We start from the raw sequence: 19,949 nt of genomic DNA on the forward strand, positions 1-19,949 counted from the left end.
TGACGAGGAACCTATGTTATTTTTGGGAACTAGATTTGCTTGATGGATCCCAAGGTGTAACTCCTGAAACAAAGCACTCTGAATTGTACTACAGCAGAGCTCCCAGTATATTACTGACTTGTACATTTTATACTGATACGTTCAGACCTTTGTTCGCAAGCAACAGACCTTAAACATACGAGGAGTCATTAAAATTGGCTAGCTTAGGGAAACTTGTGGGAATTGGTATAAAAAGAGACCCATTGAGAGCTGATTGAGATGTTTTTCCTTCACATAATGGAGGTATTAATTATTTGTGTTGTGACATTCTTAGTCATGGTAAAATAGTGGTCTGAAGGAAGTTTCTAAAAGTGGGTCTGTTAGGTTTTGAGCTCTTTGGATTGCAAAGTTAGTCATTTCAGTTTATATCCATAGAAACGAAAATTTGGTTTTAGCAAGTGACATAAGCCTTTTCAAAAATATTTTGGAATAATTTGAATCAACTGAAATATAAGGACAGGATAGGGGATAGATTTTATCAGCCTAAGAGAAAAATACCAAATTTTAAAAGCTCTTTAAAATAACACTACTAAATTAGGATCAAATTTTGGGGAATAAAAAAAGACTCCTAGGGCAAAGGAGTTTGTTGGCTGTGTCATAGCTTAATGGCCAAAGTATTTTGTGTATATGCCTTGTAGCACACTTGTTGATGGTAGGTCTGGTGAAAAGGAAATCTTGTAAGATGCAACTACTTAAGACAGATTGCTATAGTTTTTAATAGATACACAGAAATGAACTATTGATTAGTTCTTATATCTTTATGGTAGTGATCACAGGCTTTTTCTCCTGAACATAGGGTGATTTGAAAGGTACATTGCATACTCTTCCCTATTTAGACTTGAAAAAATTAGACCAAGAGCAATTATATTAGTAAAGGTTCAATTTTATTTAGTTGAGGTCCCATCAAATCATCACAAGGTTATGTGTCAAGTAGTGATTGTGACCATGCTTTGTAGTAGGTGAGCACCACCAGGCTTTAGGACCAAAAATGATTAGTGATTTTTTTGTTTGTTTGTTTTTTTTTTTGAAAAAGCCACTAATTCTGTGGATAGTCATCTCCCTCAAGGGCTAACAGTCCCACTCCTCTGGTTTACATTAATATGTTTATAACTTACTATAATTTTCCTGGTGAGCTCACTGATTAGCTGAGCCCTGTCAAGATTGGGGAAGGCAAAGATGGAGACAGCTTAATCCAGTCCACCTTCTTGGTTGCTTCTGGCATCCAAGTGAAAGGCTACAGTAACCACATTTCAGATGTGCTAGGCTAGTATTTGTCATTTGGGGATGGTGGAAGGAGGTGGGTTCGTGTGGTTTATAAAATGCTATATAAGTTGAAGAGATCTAATATGAAGGTTCTCATGTCCTTTGTAACATAGGCTTTGACCTAGAAATTCTTGATCACTACTTCACAGTGTAAGTACTTGAGTCCATCATTTATATGTTGGGGCCGAGGTAAGAAACACCTTTGATTTCAGCTGTCTGGGTTACTAACCTTAGAATGTAAAAAGATCTGGTTTGGGATGTAAAACTGACAACACACAAACACAAATGTTTTAAACTGTCTTTGAACTGGTCAGTTATGGTTGTACCTCAATACTCTGGTGTTTTAGGTTTCCTGATAGAAATAGTAGAACTAGGAAATTCAAATCTGATGTATTCCTACACATTAGAAGAGGGTACATGGGCATTGCTTAACGCTAAGCTCTTTTAATGTAAGTTCTTAACACACCTCTGCAAAAACTAACAGTCTTAAAATTGTGCATTCTGATTCTCTACATATTAAACACGGAATAATTTTAAAATGAGCTCTTGAACCGATTTTGTATTTTTGAATGCCTTCTATGTTTCAGGTTTGTTTATAGATGAGAGTCCTCTTCTGCATTGTAGGAGTACAATATATGTCGTGTTATTTTTTCAGAGTAATCAAGTAGTGCATATTGTATATAAATTTGCTAAATGGCACTGGAAAATATTCAGTAGCTTGGAGGAAAAACTAGAAGTTTTACTCAGATGTTTTCAGTCATATTTAGAATTGACATCCCTTTGAAGAAAAGTGAGATTTTTTTAAGTGTTGAAGACTATTGTGGTTTTTTAATAAGTAGATAATACTTAAAATGGCATTATGATAATTCTCTTAATGAATTTGTACTTTATAACATGAGATCTGGAAGATTTTTTATTTTTTATCATCTTCGCTTATATGGTTCAGTTATTATTTTGTTTTTTTACGGGTTCCATTAAATTAGCATGTATTTAGATAAAACATAGTCAAATTCGTCAGTCTTTCTTCATGCTTAATTAGAAGAGAGGTAGGTAGAGGTCCTCTAAATTCAACAGACCAGCAAGCATTAGCAGCTTAAAAATTCCCCTTCTTAAATGGTGTGACTCTTATGCTTGCGGTTTTTAATGACTTTATTTTTGAGTACTTGCTCAGTCACTTGAGGTGAAATGCCTAGATTAGCTTTTTCCACGTTGGAGTTTCTCAAACTTAATGTTTTTACTGGTTCTTAGTGTTCAGGACAGTACCTCCTGGTCACTACGACTATTTGAGACAGTGTGCAGTTTTGTATGCAGCTTTGCCAGAGAAGCTTTAGTGGGTTTTCATTGTACTACAAGTCTGCTTCCCTAGCAAAAGTTTGATTTCCTATAATTGTTCCACTTGCTTTGCATCACTTATTATTTGGGTTAAACTGACTCATTTAAAGTAGTTTGCCTTTGTTGTTTAGATAGATGATGAAAAACAATACTATAATTTGAGCCATAGGAGACATTTTAATATTAGCTCGTATTTATCAAGCTCGTTTTTGTGAAAACAAAACAAAAAAATGGACTAAAACCTAAGTGAGTCTAGATGTAGCCAGTTTAGGTGTAATTTGTATTTTAGTGATAGATTGTACATAGAACTAGACAAAAATGGGGAAAATGTATTACGTTCTCTGTTGAGGGAGAGATCAGTGCACTTAAACACTTAAAAACTTTTGGTTACTGTGTTTACATCATAGTGTACAAGCATCGTTTATGGTTTGGCTTTGAGAATTTTTATGGCATTACACTTACAGAAAATGTATAAAAGAAACTGTTTGAAGTTTTGGTTATATTTTTATATTTGTAAAGTAAAAGTTGGATTAAAATGGTCACTGTTCTTTTTAAATTTTATTTTATTGTCATTTCAATTAAAAAAATAAAACAATGACTCTGTGTGTGGCTACTAACCTTAGTTTCCAATTAGAAATCCTGCATGCTTCTTTTTCAGTGTCCTTGGCTGGGGGCCATTAGGTAAGAGACAACTTGGCAGAATAGCAAGGGCCTGAAGAACTGGGACATTGATATTGCTCTCTCCTGGCACTCTTCCATTGTGTGTTAGCCGTGGTCTTAGGCAGATCTAGTTTCCTGCATTGTGAAGGGGGACACTGGATTTAGAACCTGAACCCTGGGATTTAGAAGTTGTCCCATAATTTTGTTAAGTGTGTTGTTGTATTGTTGGCGACTCAGTTTTCTCACCTATAAAGAGAGTGTTGGTTCCGTTAAGTCTTTTTTTCAGACACCAGGCTTTCTGCTTATGTAATACCGTGTAATGTAATTTCAGCATCTTAAATAGCAACAGCATGCCCAAAAGATGGGAACAGGTGTGTAATAAAACCACAGCCGTAAGATTTTATATCTGAACAAAAGTTGAATAAAACCTGATAAAGTTACTGTAAGACTTTTCTGAAAATTTTACTGCTTGTGTATTTTATGGCAGGTACCAAAAAGCTGTGAAAAATTATGAAAGAAAAGCCCCAAATTGAAATATGTCCATTAACTTCTTAACCTACAACTTGAGTTGGTTATTTTTCTCCCTCTGCTAGATTTAGTAGAGGGACACATTGGTCTCGCTAATGAAACACCAGAATTCTGTGGGAGTATACTTAAGGCTACTGGATTAGATAATGAAATTCAGTTTCTAGGATGTTGAGAATCTTCAACAACAACAAAACTACTCAGCCTTTCTCACAGTACAGTGAAATCAAATGAAGTCACGAATGTGAAAGGATTTCAGATATTTAAAAAGAGTAAATACCAATAATGTATTGTATCTAGGTGTGAATCTTAATTCACACAAACTCTGGTTTGTCTGAAGTGATACTTTTAAAAAAATTTCTTTTAACTCAAGCTAAATCACAGTTACCATCTTATGAAGACAGTTACCATCTTATGAAGAAGGCAGAAAATTCAGTCTTTTAGTCATTACTGGGAGACTTTGGGGCCCAAAGTCTCAGAAGAATCCAGAAAGCATAAATGGTACTCTGAAATGAGGGTGGGGGTGCAGAGAGCTCTAGATTCCCTCATGGACTCTACAGATACTTTTGTCTAAGCTGGACCAGCTCTTTAAGGTCTGGTGTGGTTGACTTCCTGCCACATTCGGGCCTGAGGACTTAACTGATAAAGGTAGTCCCTGTACCTATGTTCAGTCTTGCTGGGCACACTAAGTATTTATTGCTCTGTGTTTTGCCTTCTCCCCTGGTCCTCTCAGGGAGTAGGAGACAATGCAAAGAACCAGAAGTGCTGGTAGATTTTAGAAGGCGAGTTTTGACCTTGCTAAAAAATCCTTGAGAGAAGAATGTGCAAAAGCCTGGCTACCTTCTTGGAGTGGGAGAGCAAAAAAATGTTGGTAGAACAAATACTAATTATTCTAGTGAAATATTCAGGCACAAACCTTTAACATTTTTTAAAATGCTGGGGCACCTGGGTGGCTCAGTTGGTTAAGCATCCAATTCTTGATTTTGGCCCAGGTCATGATCTCACAGTTCGTGAGTTTGAGCCCTTCATTGGGCTCTGTGCTGACAGTTCAGAGCCTGCTTGAGATTCTCTCTCTCCCTCTCTCTCTGCCCCTCCCTTGCTTGTGTGTGTGTGTGTGTGTGTGTGTGCTCTCCCAATAAATAAAAAATCTTTTAAAATGCAAATAAAAAATTATTTCATATAGTTAGGTTAATCTCACCTATTGAGTCCTCAGGAAGTTCAAACTTAGACTATAATTTTTATGTAGTCAGAACTTTAAAAAGTTGCTATTAAGGGTTTTACAAAGTCATTACAGAAAACAGGTTGTCCAAGGTTTAACACTTCGAAAGTAGTGGTTATCTCAATATAGTTCAAGGAAGAGTATAGCACTTTAGAATTCAGATGGTGGAATGTTGGTGGTATATATATATATGTGTGTATATATATATATATATATTCATACATATATATATGTATATATATATATATATATAGGCAGATCTATTAGCAACCCCCCTTATGGTGACCGGACAAGTTTGGTGTGTGGGATCTTGTTACTGTATTTTGACTTGGATTGAATATAGATGGCCCAGTATTGTGATTTAAAAATCTTGGGAGCTCAAATATAGTAAAATGGTTACTTCCCTAGAAAATATCCTCATTTTTCAAAATAAAGCTTTCCTTTATTTTACCAATAAAGTTGAAAGCGGAGCATCTTAACCAAATGGCTATAGGTGGAAAACCAAAGGGAGCTGAAGCCTAAAATTCATATAGACTTCACATAGAAGAGTGTGTGTGGTGTAAGTAATTTCCCCATCCTCCCAAAAGCCAAATTGTGTTCCATCACAGGCCCTTTAATAGGATGTTTCTAACAATTCCAAAGTGGATGGTAACCTTGAGAGAACCTTGTATTTTAATTAATAACCTTAAAAAGAGACCTTGAACATGGTTTAGTCCTTTTCTTTTGAAAGTTTGTAAGATTTAACAAATATATACTGAGCACCTACTCTGGAGCAGGCCCAATTCTAGACCCTGGGGATATGATGAGGAGTAAGACCCTCGAGCTAAACATTTTTTTGGTATAGCACTTTTTTTTTGGTCACTGCTTTATTAAAGTGTACAGTGAAATGAATTTTAGTATATTCAGAGTGGTGGAGTCATTGCAATTTTTAAAAATCCATATTTTTTTACCCCCCAATTCCCTCATCCCTGGCCTCCCCCTCCCCACCACACCCTATCCCACCCCTCCCAGCCAGCAACCATTTGTGTGTTTTCTGTTTCTATACATGTATTTGCGCATTCTGCATATTTCATATAAATGGACCCACAATGTGTGGCCTTTTGTGTGAGGCTTTTACTTACTAGCATGTTTTCAAGGTTCCTCGTGCTGTAGCATGTATCATTACTTCACTCATTTTCATGGCTGAATAATAGTCCATTGTATGGATTATACCTTATTTATGCCCCCACCGCTTGAGGAACATTAGCGTTCTTTCTACCCTTGGCTGTTGTGAATGATTCTGTTACCAACATTTGTGTACAATTTTTTGTGGAGTTAATGTTTTTCATTTCTCTTGGGTATGTACTTAGGAGTGGAATTGCTAGGTCAAATGGTTACTCGTGTTTAACTTTTTGAGGAACTAACAATTTTCCAAAGAAGCTGCATTATTTTATATTCCTATTTTATATTCCTGGTGTATGAGGGAACACATTTTTATTTCCTGCTGAATTAAGTCCGTTGTAGATTCTGCTGGAGGCTACTAGTAAACAATAAAACCTTAAGATCACCTAACTGGCGATACATTTCAGTCTGTTGATTAATATTCTTTCCTTTAGGGTCTAGCCTCTCTTATTCCCTAAGCATCATCTCCTCTTTGGACCACAAGGGAAGCTGCTAGGCCCAGTGGGGTACTCAGGGGTAACCCGCCTAAGCGGGACCGGGTAACTGTTAAGGAAACCCAGGGGCGAGTGTCCGGGTCCCCGCGCGCTGCGGACTCGCGACGCTGCCTGGGCTCGACCGCCCGCCGGCGCCGTCAGGCCCGCGTGACGCTCCTGCTCCGCCGGCCAGGCGCCCTGTATGTCCGCGGGCCCGGCCCGGCTAGGGTGTCGGCGGATAGGAATGCTGGGTGCTGGGCCCCAGAGCCTGTGGCCCGGGCCTTCACCCGCTCGGCGACGGTGCGACTGCTGGGGGCGGGGGACGGAGGCCGCGCCCCCGCGCCCGTCCCGCCCGCGCCCGGCTGGGGGCGGCGGCCCGCCCCTAGCCCGCCGAGGCTCTTCCGCGCCGGCAGGGGCAGCAGCGGGAGCGGCGCGGGGCGGAGCGGCGCGAGCGGCCAGGAGCGGCCCGGCCCGGCCCGGCGCGGCGGCGGCGGCGGCGGCGGCGGCGGCTGCGGCGACGCCAGAGCCCGAGGGCACCGTTCGCGAGGCCGCCGCGGGAGCCCGGCCGCAGCGCGGGGAGGCCTGGGGCCTGGAGGCCGCCGCTGCCGCCATGCCGCTGCTCTTCCTGGAGCGCTTCCCTTGGCCCAGCCTCCGCACCTACACGGGCCTCAGCGGCCTGGCCTTGCTCGGCACCATCGTCAGCGCCTACCGCGCCCTCAGCCAGCCCGAGGCCGGGCCCGGGGAGCCCGAGTCGCCAACGGCCCCAGTGCAGACGGAGGCGGCCGCGCCCGCCCGGCCCAGCGCCAGCGGCCCCCGGGCCCGCGACGTGGCCCATTACCTGCTGTCGGACAGCCTGTTCGTGTGGGTGAGCGAAGCTGCCCGGGCCGCCGCGGGGGGGAGCGGGCGGGGGGAGGGGCGCCATGTCACCCATTATGTGCGGGGGGGGGGCGTGGCTGGGCCGGGGTCGCCTCCCTGGGGCCCGGGGTGCGCGGCCTGGGGGGCGGGGCCCTCCCGCCAGCTTGCTGCCCTCCCGGAGGCCGAGGTGCTGAGGTGGCCCGGGGTGGGGGTGGGGGACGCGGAGAGATCAGCCCGCCCGAGAGCGGGGGCAACCCGAGAGAGGCTTGAGGACGGGGCTCGTGGAGGTGCGGAGGGCGCGAGGGCGCGCGGTCCAGCCGGAGGAGGGGAAGGGGCGAGGTGCTGGGACGGGGGGAGTGACTGAGGGACCCCGGGACGGAAACTCGAAGCCCTCCAGCAGCCGGTTACCCCAGTGGGCCAGTGAATTGTGGAGGGAAGTTGAAAGGCTTTTCTGACTCGGTCGGCACGGAGTGTTGTTAGCGGGTTTCCAGTAAAGAGGAGGGGGCCGAGGCGAATCAGATGTTGGCTTTGGGACAGCTGTACGCATTTGGGTGTGCTGGGACATTTCTTTCAGGAGGGAGGCCGGCTCCCACAACTTTTCTCGTTTTGGCCATTTAGGTAGTGATTGTCCTGTTTGGGTCAAACACACACATACAAACCGTGCTTCCTTTCCTGTTGCTTTTACCTGGTGATTCGTGACGGTTTCCTTTGATGTGTGAGGGCAGTAAAACATTCGGAGTCAAGAGCAGGCTCATCGTTTTCACTCCGGATCTGTCCATTTAGTGATCCATGTTACAACAGGGTTTTCAGTTTGTCTGTCAATGCAAGATAAGCAGCACCTACGAGCCCTCAGTGCTGGTTTCGCTTGTTAGCACAGATAATTTCAGGCTGGGCAGATCAACAGTATTTTGACTAAAGAACTTCGCTTCCACCTTGGCCTTGAATGCCATGTATGTATACACACAGTGATCAGAAAAGTTGCTCCAGGATTTAAGTCTGTCACTTGGGTTTGCTGTGGTGTCTTGGGGCTTGTCTTCTGCAGTTCCCATCTGGGGTTAAGAGTAGGCTGTAAATGACTAAGATTAATATTCCAAGGATAGAGAATGATCTACAACTCATTTGTTATAATTAATCCCTCTGTGCTTCATCAGGAAGCAGTGGGATTTATGAACTCGGGGGGCTGTGGATTATGTCTCTTGGTCCTTCTGATGAAGAGATTAGTAGAAGGCAGTGAAGGGTGAAGTTTTCTTCTTTCACTGCTGTGTACCTGAGGTGGGTACTGTGTAAACAGTAGAGAAGAAGGGAGAAGAGAAAGAACTCAACTCCCGTCTCTCGTCTTATCTCAGATCTATTTTTTCGTTTGAGTTAGCAGGTAAACAACTTACATCGATGTCAAGAGTACTTCTGGCAAATGTCAAGATTACAATGCAGTCTTTGATATAAAAGACATAAATAAGAAGGAACCACTGTAGAATATCGCGGCTACTAGCATTGTTTAACGATTTTTTGCCCTCCAGGAGATTTTGTTTTTACAAAACCTGTGTTCAAATTCCAAGGTTAACACCTCTTCATTAAACATTGCATAAAGCCTGTTGATTTTCCCACAGAAATTATTTCTTTTACGAACATAGCCATTTTCCCCCATCTTTTTCATTAGAGGTCTTACCTAAAGCAGATTTATCATTCCTTCCTAATCTGATGATTTTTTTCCCTTTTTCAGTTGATCTTCCTACTGTTCTTCTAACATCTTTCCTCGTGGTTTTCACACTTTGATGCTGGTCTTCCTTGGTTTCTCAGACCCCCTATAAGTTTTCCTCCTCACCCATTGCATAGTAGCTGAGCGGGACTCACAGTCTTCAAAGGCCTGCTTCCTTGGCCTGACAGCATTGTTGAGTGAATATACGGTGGGGCCTTGGTCCTGCCCAAAGACATTCAGATTCAATTTTTTAAAAACCAAGCAAGACAAAACAAAAACTGATCTGCCAGTTTGCAAATCCTGTTAGCTGCTGTTTGGCTTATTGGAATCTCTAAAACTTCTCTTGGTGAGCACCATTTAAATCAATATAGGTCTGATAGCATCTCAGGGCATTTTTTAAAAATTTTTTTTTAACGTTTTTTATTTATTTTTGAGACAGGGAGAGACAGAGCATGAACAGGGGAGGGTCAGAGAGAGGGAGACACAGAATCCGAAACAGGCTCCAGGCTCTGAGCTGTCAGCACAGAGCCCGACGCGGGGCTCGAACTCACGGACTGCGAGATCATGACCTGAGCCGAAGTCGGCCGCTTAACCGACTGAGCCACCCAGGTGCCCCTGGGAGTTTTTGATTAACAAACTCAGCTCAAAACCTTTCACTGGTACCATTTTTGGGCACTCTGGAAGGCATAGCTGTGAACCCTTTCCCCCTTCCCTCAAAGCAATCCATATACAAATAAAGCAAAATTTGATGAGTGATAGTAGATATATAAAGAAGATATGGCAGAGTCTGGGGGAAGGAGAAAGTGATGCCTAGGGGAAGGATGCGTGGAAGATGGTGTTTGAACCCAGCCTCCGGAGGTGAGAAGGATCTGAGCAAGTAGCGGTGTGTGTTCCAAGTAGAGAAAAGAGCCCGTGAAGCTCAGACAGCATATGAAAGGTAGTGCGCGGCCTATGCAGAGCAGCCCATAAACTGGGCTCTTAAATTAAAACTCCATTGGGTCTTATGATTAAGAGTGAGTTTGGGAAAGTAAAGGGGACACCCAGGAGTCACAGGAGGTGGGCAAAGTGACCAACCCCTCTAAAGTTTAAACATGTATTTCTCAAAGTGTGGACCTGTGGGCCTCTGGCAACCTGGTACTTGTGAGATACAGTTTCTCAGATTCTCTCTTGGGATTGATTCAGGGGGAAGGGCAGAACCTTGGAGTCTTCATTTTGATTAATGTTCCAGGTGATTTTAGGCACACTAATGGTTGAGAAATGGATTAGGGAGAATAGGATGTGGGGTCAAGGTCAGATTATATAAACCTTGACAGCTCTGTTAAGGAGTATGGACATTATTTTGTGGGCCATAGGGTTTAAGTGGGGGTGGAGGGGAGGAGGGGCTGGCATGATGAGGTGATTTTCTCAGGAGCGACCTGTGGCAGCAGTGGTGAGGACCAAGTCATGTAGAATGGGAAGAGGCCAGGAGATGGCCTCCCCCAAGGGGGGTATCTCCAGGCGGCCCTCCGGGGTGAGCATAACTGTTTTGAGGGGAGGCTCCAGGGTTCTTACCCTGGCAAATCCTAGGGATGATGGGATCACTTGTTTCCGCATGTCTTTCTAGAACTTTCGTTCTAAAGTTTCATTTGAGATTAGGTTTCACTATTTATTTATTTCTAGGCTTATTTTACACTTTTCAGATGTCACTTCCCTTATTGATCCATTCTGTTATTGTTTTGAATTGTACAGGTGTTTTTGGCTTTTCCCCTTCTTTATTCTTGTTATTTTCATTGTATCTCCTTCCTGTTTTTTTTTTTTTTTTTTTCTTTTTTACAGATCTGCTTCTAAAATTATAAGAGCAGGACATGGTAGAATGGAGAAATGGAAATACAAAATAAGTGTTAAAGTTCTGACTTAGTTGTATGCAAATCAAATAATTTTAATAGAAGTCTCTAGGGGGAAAAAAATCACCCAAAAAACGAAAATGGAGAAAAGTGTCCTGACCGCTATGATCAGGGATGGGCAAACTCCAGTGGCCTATTTGGCCTGGCCCATTTTCTACAAGTCTATTAGCTAATGATGATTTTTATATTTTTGTTTTATTTATTTATTTATTTTAGTTTTTATTTGTTTTTGAGAGAGAGGAAGAGAGAGTGGGGGAGCACATGGGAGGGACAGAGAGAGGAAGACAGAGAATCCCAGGCAGGCCTTGTGTAGGCAGTTGCAGAGCCCGATGCAGGGCTCCACCTCATGAACCATGAGATCATGAGCTGAGCTGAAATCAAGAGCCAGTTGCTTAACCGACAGAGCCACCTAGGTGCCCCTGATGGTTTTTATATTTTTTTAAGTTGTTTTTTTTTTTTTTTTTTAGAGGGGAAGAGTATGTGACAGAGAGCATGTGGCCTACCAAGCCTAAAATATTTATTGTCTGATAGCCCATTAGAGAGAAAGTTGCTGACTCCTGCTTTAAAGAGTTCATCTTCATATAATTATGAAACTCCAGAACTGAAAGTAATTTATTAGGTTTGAGTCTTTATGAGTTGAATATTCCAAAGAAGTTTGGAGAAAAATGTTAGCTTTAGAAATGTTGGGGCAGCTAGAGAGAAAGACTGCACTTCTAAACAAGAGGATATAAGCCTAGATAAAACAATTTAGAAATATAGAAAAGATCCTCAGGGTGAGGAGGAGAAAGAGATGATTTGATTGCTTGCTACGTGCATGATGAGTATAAATAAACTCACTTATTTCCCCGACATTGTGAAAAGAAGAACATGATCATCCGTGTAATAAAGGGGGAGTATGCATCGTTGCTTTTTGTCGAGTTTTATACTGGTCACGGAGAGCCTTCAGAGAGAGAACATATTCCACTTGTCCTTATAGAGAAGAGACAGACAAATGGTGTGTGGGGGTGGTGGTTAGTACTGGTGTTAAGTAGGAGACTAAGAAATACCATATTGATCCTGGCCTGGAGACCGTTCCTGGTAGCTTAACTACATTTTATCACAAGCTTATAAATAACACCCCATTGGTGGCCAGCATTTTATAGGATCAAAAATACCTCCAGAATTACACAGTGATAAACATGGCTAATCTGTTTGTTATTGCTTGCTTCTCTTTTCCTCTCAGGGCACACTGTCTTGTAATTTCGTTTCTGTTGTTCTCAAGTAGCATAGCAGAATCACTGTGGGAGGGGAATTTTCTTATGGGGCCTTAAGAGGAATTACGTTAAGCCTGATTAAATAGGTGTTCCTCGGGTCACTACTGCCTTGACATTTTCTGTCGTAGACTGCTCAGGAACACACAAAACTTATTTTGTGTAGACTAGATACAAAATAAAGAAGTTTGGTGAGGACTTAAAGAATATTATTTAAAGTTTTTACATTGCTGTAGATACGAGAAACATTTCTGAAGCATTTTAATATAGTAGAAATACCCATGTAACAAGATAATTGAGGCCACCCCATTTGCTCAGTCTCCCATCATGTGATGAGAAAAATAAATGTGGAATTTCAGAACTGGTCAGAAAGCTTAATAGACTCTAAACTTTAGAAAAATCAATTAAAAAAATAATACATGATCATGGTACAAAAGTCAAAAGGTACACAAGTGATGTACAGTGAAAAGTAAATCTTCTGCTTCCCTTTCCCAGAAGTGGCCATTACCACTTTCTTGTAATTAGTGCTAGTGTTAAGTAGAGGACCGAGAAACACCCAGGTGATTAAGTCCTTGGCACATTGCACATCTACAGTTATGTATGCGTGTCTGTATGCACATGCTTTCTCTTTTGCATACAGGCAAGCATATAATAGTTTTTCTACACCTTGCTTTTTTCTCAGTAAGCAAGTGATCTTGAAGGTTCCGTACAGTACCCTTAAATAAAAAGCTGTTGAGCCAGTTTTCCTGGCTTCATTGTATTCCACCAAATGCCTCTTTCAGTTTATTGAACTTGTCTCTCTGATGGACATTTAATTGTGTTCCATTTTTCTGCTGTCAGTCAACAGTGCTCCAGTGAACCCTTTATCCTTACAGTCAAGTTTGGATTCTGCCTGCAAGGAAAAACTAGGTAGCTGCACAGAACAAATAAAATGAAGCTAGTACTTTTACTGTGGTCTGTGTGGATAAAGGGGGTCAGACTGGGCTTGCTAGAGGTGAGCCTCGTTTTGATTATTGGAGGTGAGAAGGTTTGTCCTGGTTCTGTGGATTTACATCTGGGCTAAAGTGTTTCTGTAAGAATATTGCTGGTGACCTAATGGGATCTGATTTGGGATTTGCTTTAATGTATTGATTTAATTTTTTAGAATGCCAGACTTTATTTTAGTTAGAAAATACCACTTATCCCCAATAGAAAGAAATTGCCATTTCTTTATCTTTGTCTCCTATTCAGAGGCCCAGGAACAAATGATTTTATACAGTGTGCAGTTTAGCAAATGCTCACAAATAGAAGCATGGTAAAAAAATTTTTTTGTGTGCAAGTGATTTTGTTTTTTAATTGAAGTATAGTGGGTGGGATTTGCTTTTAAGTGGAGAATGCCGCAATTAGGTTGCTTTCTGTATTTGCACATTTTCAAGGCTTTGTCAATTTTATTTTTTTATTGTTATTTTTTTTAATGTTTATTATTTACTTTTGAGAGAGGTAGAGAGACAGAGTGCAAGCAGGGGAGGGGCAGACAGAGAGGGAGACACAGAATCCAAAGCAGGCTCCAGGCTCTGAGCTGTCAGCACAGAGCCCGACACAGGGCTCGAACCCACAAACCGTGAGATCATGACCTGAGCCACCTAGGTGCCCCAAGGCTTAATCAGTTTTAAAGTTGAGAATTTATTATATATTAAGTAATTTTTCTATAAATAGACAAAGAATAAATAGTTACTAATAATTGTTAAGGTGTTTTTAAAAATACTTCGTTCATCATCTTAAAATAATTTTTAGTTGCTTCCAATTCTGTGTAGCCTGGCTTTCATATAAAGGTCACAAAAGATTAGCTCTTTCTTTTTACATAAATTCCCTTTCTAATATCAGTGTATTTTCTCAAGCCTTTTTTCCTTTTTACCCTGGCTAATTTTTAAATCTTTCATTGAAATTTAAGTAAGACATGATTATCTATGAGTGATGGGATTATGACAGACTCACTTTTTTAAAAAAATGATGCTAATTTTTTGAACTGTATTTTTGAACCTGAAGAAATGTAACAGAAATAGTAAATAATACTTTATTTTTTGTTTTGCAACCCAAGATGTGCTAGAGTGTGCTTTTGGATAGAGCAATGATTACATGGCCCTCAATTTACTTTCTTCTCCTGCACCGATGGCTCTCCCTGCAGCCTGCTTGGTGTGTTAGATGCTTACCAAGTTCTGTGTCCTGCAGATTCTAAAAAGCTCTTTTAATGCAGGGTGCAGAGCTCCCTCATTTCTCTTAACGTCTTCTCTTAACGTCCCACGTGCCTTGAACAAGTAGGTGCTAAATGTGCGGAGTCATTTCTTTATTTGCTATGCCCACCTGCAAAACCAGCAAGAATTCTTTTTAAAAATTGTGTTATAATTAGGTTGGGGGATGGATGTTTGGCTGATTTAAAAAATTCTTTTCAGGGGCGCCTGGCTGGCTCAGTCAATGAGCATGTGACTCTTGATCCCAGGGTCATGAGTTCTAGCCCCGCAATGGGGGCAGAGTTTACTTTAAAAACAAACAAAAAAATTCTGCTCAGCTAGGAGATGTGGCTTGAAGGGTTATGGTTGCTTTGTCTTATGAAGTTTTTTAAAATTAACACGACCAAGCTTCCCATTGACGGGTTTAGAGTACAATGATAGTGATCTTTTTGACATCTATTTCATCTCCTTGCAAATTAGTATCCTAAGCTATTTGTTGGACCGTTTGGAATAGGGCTGTTCCACTGGAGTCACAAGTTAGGGATATAGGATGTTTTGGATAACTAATTATTTTTCCTGGTTATTTGAAGGATTTAATTACCAGAATAGTTTCTTTTTTCAACCAAACTATTTTTTTTTTCAGTTCTTTAAAAATATATCACACATTTCCTTGCCCCATTAGACAGGCAGAATAGGACTAAACATAATTTAACCTTTTTGTAATGAATCAGGACTGCCATTACGTATGTTCTCCCAGAGGGGTAGATGGTATGACATACTAAGGGGAACCTGAAGAGCTCTTAAGGAGCTTGTTTTTTTTATATTACTTCTTCTGTCATCTTTTTTTTTTTTTTTAAGTTCCATAGTATCATTTGCTTCTTTTAAAAGAAGAGGGAAGAATGACCCAGGAAGAAGAATATGGCCACCTTCCTATAAGCTTAATGAATCAAAGCTTGAAGCAGTCTTTACATGGAGTTGGGGTTAATTTCCATTCATTTCCATCTGTTCCATTAATTTCATTTCTCAATAAAAGTCATGTTTACTGTCTTTATCAAGGTCCCTTTGACTTTTGGGGTCATGCAGAGTTTTAAAAATCATTTGAGCATCAGTGGTGAGATGTGCCCCCCTAGCCTCTTGGTCAAGGGCAGCCAACTCTTTCGTTTTGTGAGCATTAGATTTCTTGTTTAGGTGTAGGGATATCCATTCTCTTAATTACCTAAGAAAAGAGAAGATTTCTCACCTCCTGTTGAAGAAGGCCTTGGTTTTGCATTGGTGTCTCTTGGTTGCCTTCCAGTTCTCAGACCCCCTTGCTAGTTTCCTTCTTCCTTCTTCCTGGTTTCTCGATTCCATTACCCTCTGATGCCCCCAGAACCTTTACTTGAAGGCCAACGCCAAGCATGGGGAACATTTATCTTTTGGTTGGCAGATTATCCCATTGTAGTACATTAAAATACATATATACATACATATGTACATATATATATGAGTTCTCTATTTTTTATGGTCTTGTGATTCTTAGGTGACTATCAACCCTCTCCTCCTCACCTGCTATTCCTTTCTGCAGGGCAGAGCAAGATATGTAGATGCTGGATTTTAGTTTATGATAACTTCCATTTCTAGCAAAGTTTTCTTCAAAATCTTAATGTGGGAAGTGATGTACCTAGGAGATACGTGTGGCTTACAAGGTGCATATAGTTTTATACATTCAGTACAAAGTTTACCACACACAGTTCAGTAAAGACTGAAGGGCAAGGTGGCCTGCTGGATGGTGTATTGGGACAGGGGCTCTGTGAATTGGCTGCTAAGCTGGTGCCTCTCCTCCCCATTCCTTATCTCTATTCCCACCACCCATACAAGTGTGCCCCTTCAAATATTACTTGTGTTGGTAGGGAACTGGAGAGGCTCAGTCATTGGAAATGATTGCTGAATTCCGAATACAAAATCTTTAGAGCTGTTTTTATTTTTTAGCAGGAGGAAATAAACTTTCTTTCTTTGGTTTGTGTACAGGTTCTAGTAAATACTGCTTGCTGTGTTTTGATGTTGGTGGCTAAACTAATCCAGTGTATTGTGTTTGGCCCTCTTCGAGTGAGTGAGAGACAGGTAAGTCCAAATGGCAAGGATGGATTCTAGTGACCAGATTTTTTTTTTTTTTTAACTTTGTGTTTGGTATAATTTTAATTTTTTAAAAATGTTTATTTATTTTTGAGAGCGAGACAGAGTGCAAGCAGGGGAGGGGCAGAGAGAGAGGGAGACACAGAATCCGAAGCAGGCTCCAGGTTCTGAACTGTCAGCACAGAGCCTGATGCGGGGCTCAAACTCATAAACTGTGAGATCATGACCTGAGCCAAAGTTGGATGCTCAACCGTCTGAGCCACCCAGGTGCCCCAGTGTTTGGTATAATTTTAAACTTACAGAAAGGTTGCTTGAATACTCTGAAGCACTTCTATACACCTGAATCCAGATTCACAGTTGCCAATGTTCTGTCCCATTTGCTTTAACATTCACCTTTTATTTATATTAAATGTTTTTTTTCTGATCCATTTGAACGTCAGTTGTGGACATCATCCCCCTGTATCCCCAGATGCTTCACTGTGTACTTCACAAGAGCAAGGACATTTTCTTATGTGACCGTATACTCCCAGAATATGCACGTATAGGAACAGGACGTGCTTCGGATAAAGAATGTGCCACAAGCGTACTGGACAGATTGGCAGTCCCCCAAGGATTTTAGTGTAGAATGTAGAATGGTGTGTTTTAAAATAAGAATTTAGAACTGGCCTTAACACAACACCATACAAACAGAACTATGTTTTACTTTATCTTCCTCCGGTGATAAGACACAGGAAGCTGCTGCATGAACCTACATTGGTCTCACTCTTTACCCTTTCAACCCAAGTCCTCTATTATCAAGTCAGCTGAGGTCCTAGTTCAGAGCTGAAATGAGGTAACTGTGTGGTTGAGCCCTTGGATGCTGTTATGAGCAGGACTGTTTGTTCTCCCAGAGAGTTTTCATTAGTGAGTATTGAGCACTTTCTCCAAAATATCAACTCCAGAGGTCTCCCAAATGGCATCAATAGATTATCATTTCTTTGGTGGGATACAAAAAGCTCCTTTTGATGCCTCTTTCTTTTTTCCCTCCCTCCCTCCCTCCCTCCCTCCCTCCCTCCCTCCCTCCCTCCCTCTCTCTCTCTCCCTTTTCTTTCTTTCTTTCTTTCTTTCTTTCTTTCTTTCTTTCTTTCTTTCTTTCTTAAATGTTTAGAGAGAGAGAGAGTGAGCACTAGCAAGGGAGGGGCAGAGAGAGAGAGGTGGGCAGAGGATCTGAAGCAGGCTCTGTGCTCACAGCAGAGAGCCTGATGTGGGACTCGAATTCACGAACCATGGGACCTGAGCCCAAGTTGGATACTTAACTGACTGAGTCACCCAGGCGCCCTGATGCTTCTTCCTTTTCAAGAAAAACTTTTGACTTGCAGGCCAGAAATTGGTCAGGCCCAGGCAAGCCGTCTGAATGCTGGTGGTCCACCAGTGGACCTGATCTATGGTTTTCGTTTTTCTATAATGTTAAATATCAGTTCAAAATTTACAGAAAACATAACCTTGGAGCATTACAGAGACTTTTACAATTCCTAGAGGTAATGAACACATTTGTTACTCTACTTTCAGTTTTTCGGTAGACATCACATCTTTCATTTCATTTATTTACTTATTTAAAACTACGAATATAGGTAACGCACGACGTTACATTAGTTTCAGGTGTACAACACAGTGATTCAGAATGTCTATACACATTATGCCATTATGGTGTTCTCACCACTGTGACAACTTATTTTTTGACGAATGTCATCCAGGGGCGTTTATCAGGCGCCAGTTTGAGTTAGAACTCTGCAGAACTGACACAGGTTTGCTCTGTAGGTGGTTCAAGGAAGCTCAATAAATAGTCACGTTAGAGGCAAAGACACTGAATATTGAAGACGGGGTAAAAATGGATGGAGGTTTAGAACAAGGAATTTTTTTAAAAGCCTACCGTGGCACATGTCCAAGCACAGTACACATGTTTAGTTCCTCCCACAATTCTGTGATCCCGGAGTAATAAGGCCCATCTTACGGATGGGGAGACCAAAGCACTGGAATGTTAAGTGACTTGTCCAAAATTGCACAGCAGATAGATGGTGGGGTGAAGATTCGAAACCCAGCATAAGATGTCCTGGGTTCACCTTGTACTTTACCTGTGCCAGATCTGAAAACAAGCCTTCACCAAAGATTCCTAGTTCCAATTGTTCTCTGTGCAAATGTATAGAGTACAGTGTGTAAAAGTTCTCAAAAGTATTCTTCTCTCTCTGTAGTCATTCACTTGTTATACATTCAGACTCCATTATTTCTGTTTCTATTCAGTTTTGCTTGTTTTCTGTTTCAGTTGTTTGAATCTGCGAAACAAATGGTTCAGAACAATTGATACAGATGTACTTAGAAGTCCTATTTCATCCTTCTTTCCTCAGTTCCTACCCCTCCCACAGATGGCTTGATGGTATATTTTAATATCTGGTGGCTAAACTCCCCTCATTGCCCTTTTTCTTCAGGGTAGTGAAGATTTTTTTTAATTTATTTTTTTTAATGTTTATTTATTTTTTAGAGAGGGAGAGAGAGAGCAGGCGTTAGTTGGGGAGGGGCAGAGAGAGAGGGAGACAAAGAATCTGAAGCAGGCTCCAGGCTCTGAGCTGTCAGCACAGAACCCAACGTGGGGCTCAGACTCATGAACAGTGAGACCATGACCTGGGCTGAAGACGGACACTTAACTGACTGAACCACTCAGGTGTCCCAGGGTAGTGAAGATTTTAAAAACTAGCTATCCTCCCTGTAGGTGATGTACTCTCCCAGTGTTCCCAGGAGCAGTACATTTATTAACTTTTTGTAAACCAGGTGGATGGTACTTACTAGAAACCATAAAAACATTTGTCACCCTTGATTTCATAATGCTGAAGAAATAGAAACTCCTGCAGAGACATTCATTGCAATATCTTTGGATATTGCACAATATCCAACAGTATTGAACGAAGTTGTTTTTATTGTCTACCTGTAACCACCAAAATGGTGTATTCACAGATTATTCTCTGACATTGGTAAGGTTCTCACAATAAGTGAAATAAAGCAATGTACAAAAATTGTTTTTGCACATTAGGAAGAAGACAAGAAAAAAGCATAAAAATGCTAAGGCATCATTTTTGTTTTGCTTTTCCTATTGAGTATAGACTGGCCAATGAGCATATGTTGTTTTTTAATCAAAAAGGTGTTAAAAAAAAAAAACCTAATCTTTTCTACTGTTTAAGAGTCCAAGAGAACAGAAGTATTAAAAATGATACTTGTAGCCTTCACCATTTTTAAAAATTTTGTG

General features: G+C 41.3%; 1 protein-coding gene across 2 annotated transcripts in view; it reads left to right on the plus strand.

Annotated features, from left to right (window-relative positions):
* Positions 1-7,160: 7,160 nt before the first annotated feature.
* AMFR (autocrine motility factor receptor) overlaps positions 7,161-19,949 on the plus strand; it is a 44,207-nt gene continuing 31,418 nt past the window's right edge. Inside the window, exons 1-2 of one of the 2 annotated variants that reach the window (XM_047834624.1) lie at positions 7,161-7,537; positions 16,571-16,663. In XM_047834624.1, the coding sequence (XP_047690580.1) occupies positions 7,283-7,537; positions 16,571-16,663 (348 nt within the window). In that variant the 5' untranslated portion in view covers positions 7,161-7,282. Of the gene's footprint in view, positions 7,538-7,705; positions 7,815-16,570; positions 16,664-19,949 lie in introns of those variants that run through there. The other variant, XM_047834625.1, reaches the window with a different exon arrangement.

The sequence above is a fragment of the Prionailurus viverrinus genome, chromosome E2 (assembly GCF_022837055.1).
Source record: "Prionailurus viverrinus isolate Anna chromosome E2, UM_Priviv_1.0, whole genome shotgun sequence".
NCBI lineage: Eukaryota > Metazoa > Chordata > Mammalia > Carnivora > Felidae > Prionailurus > Prionailurus viverrinus.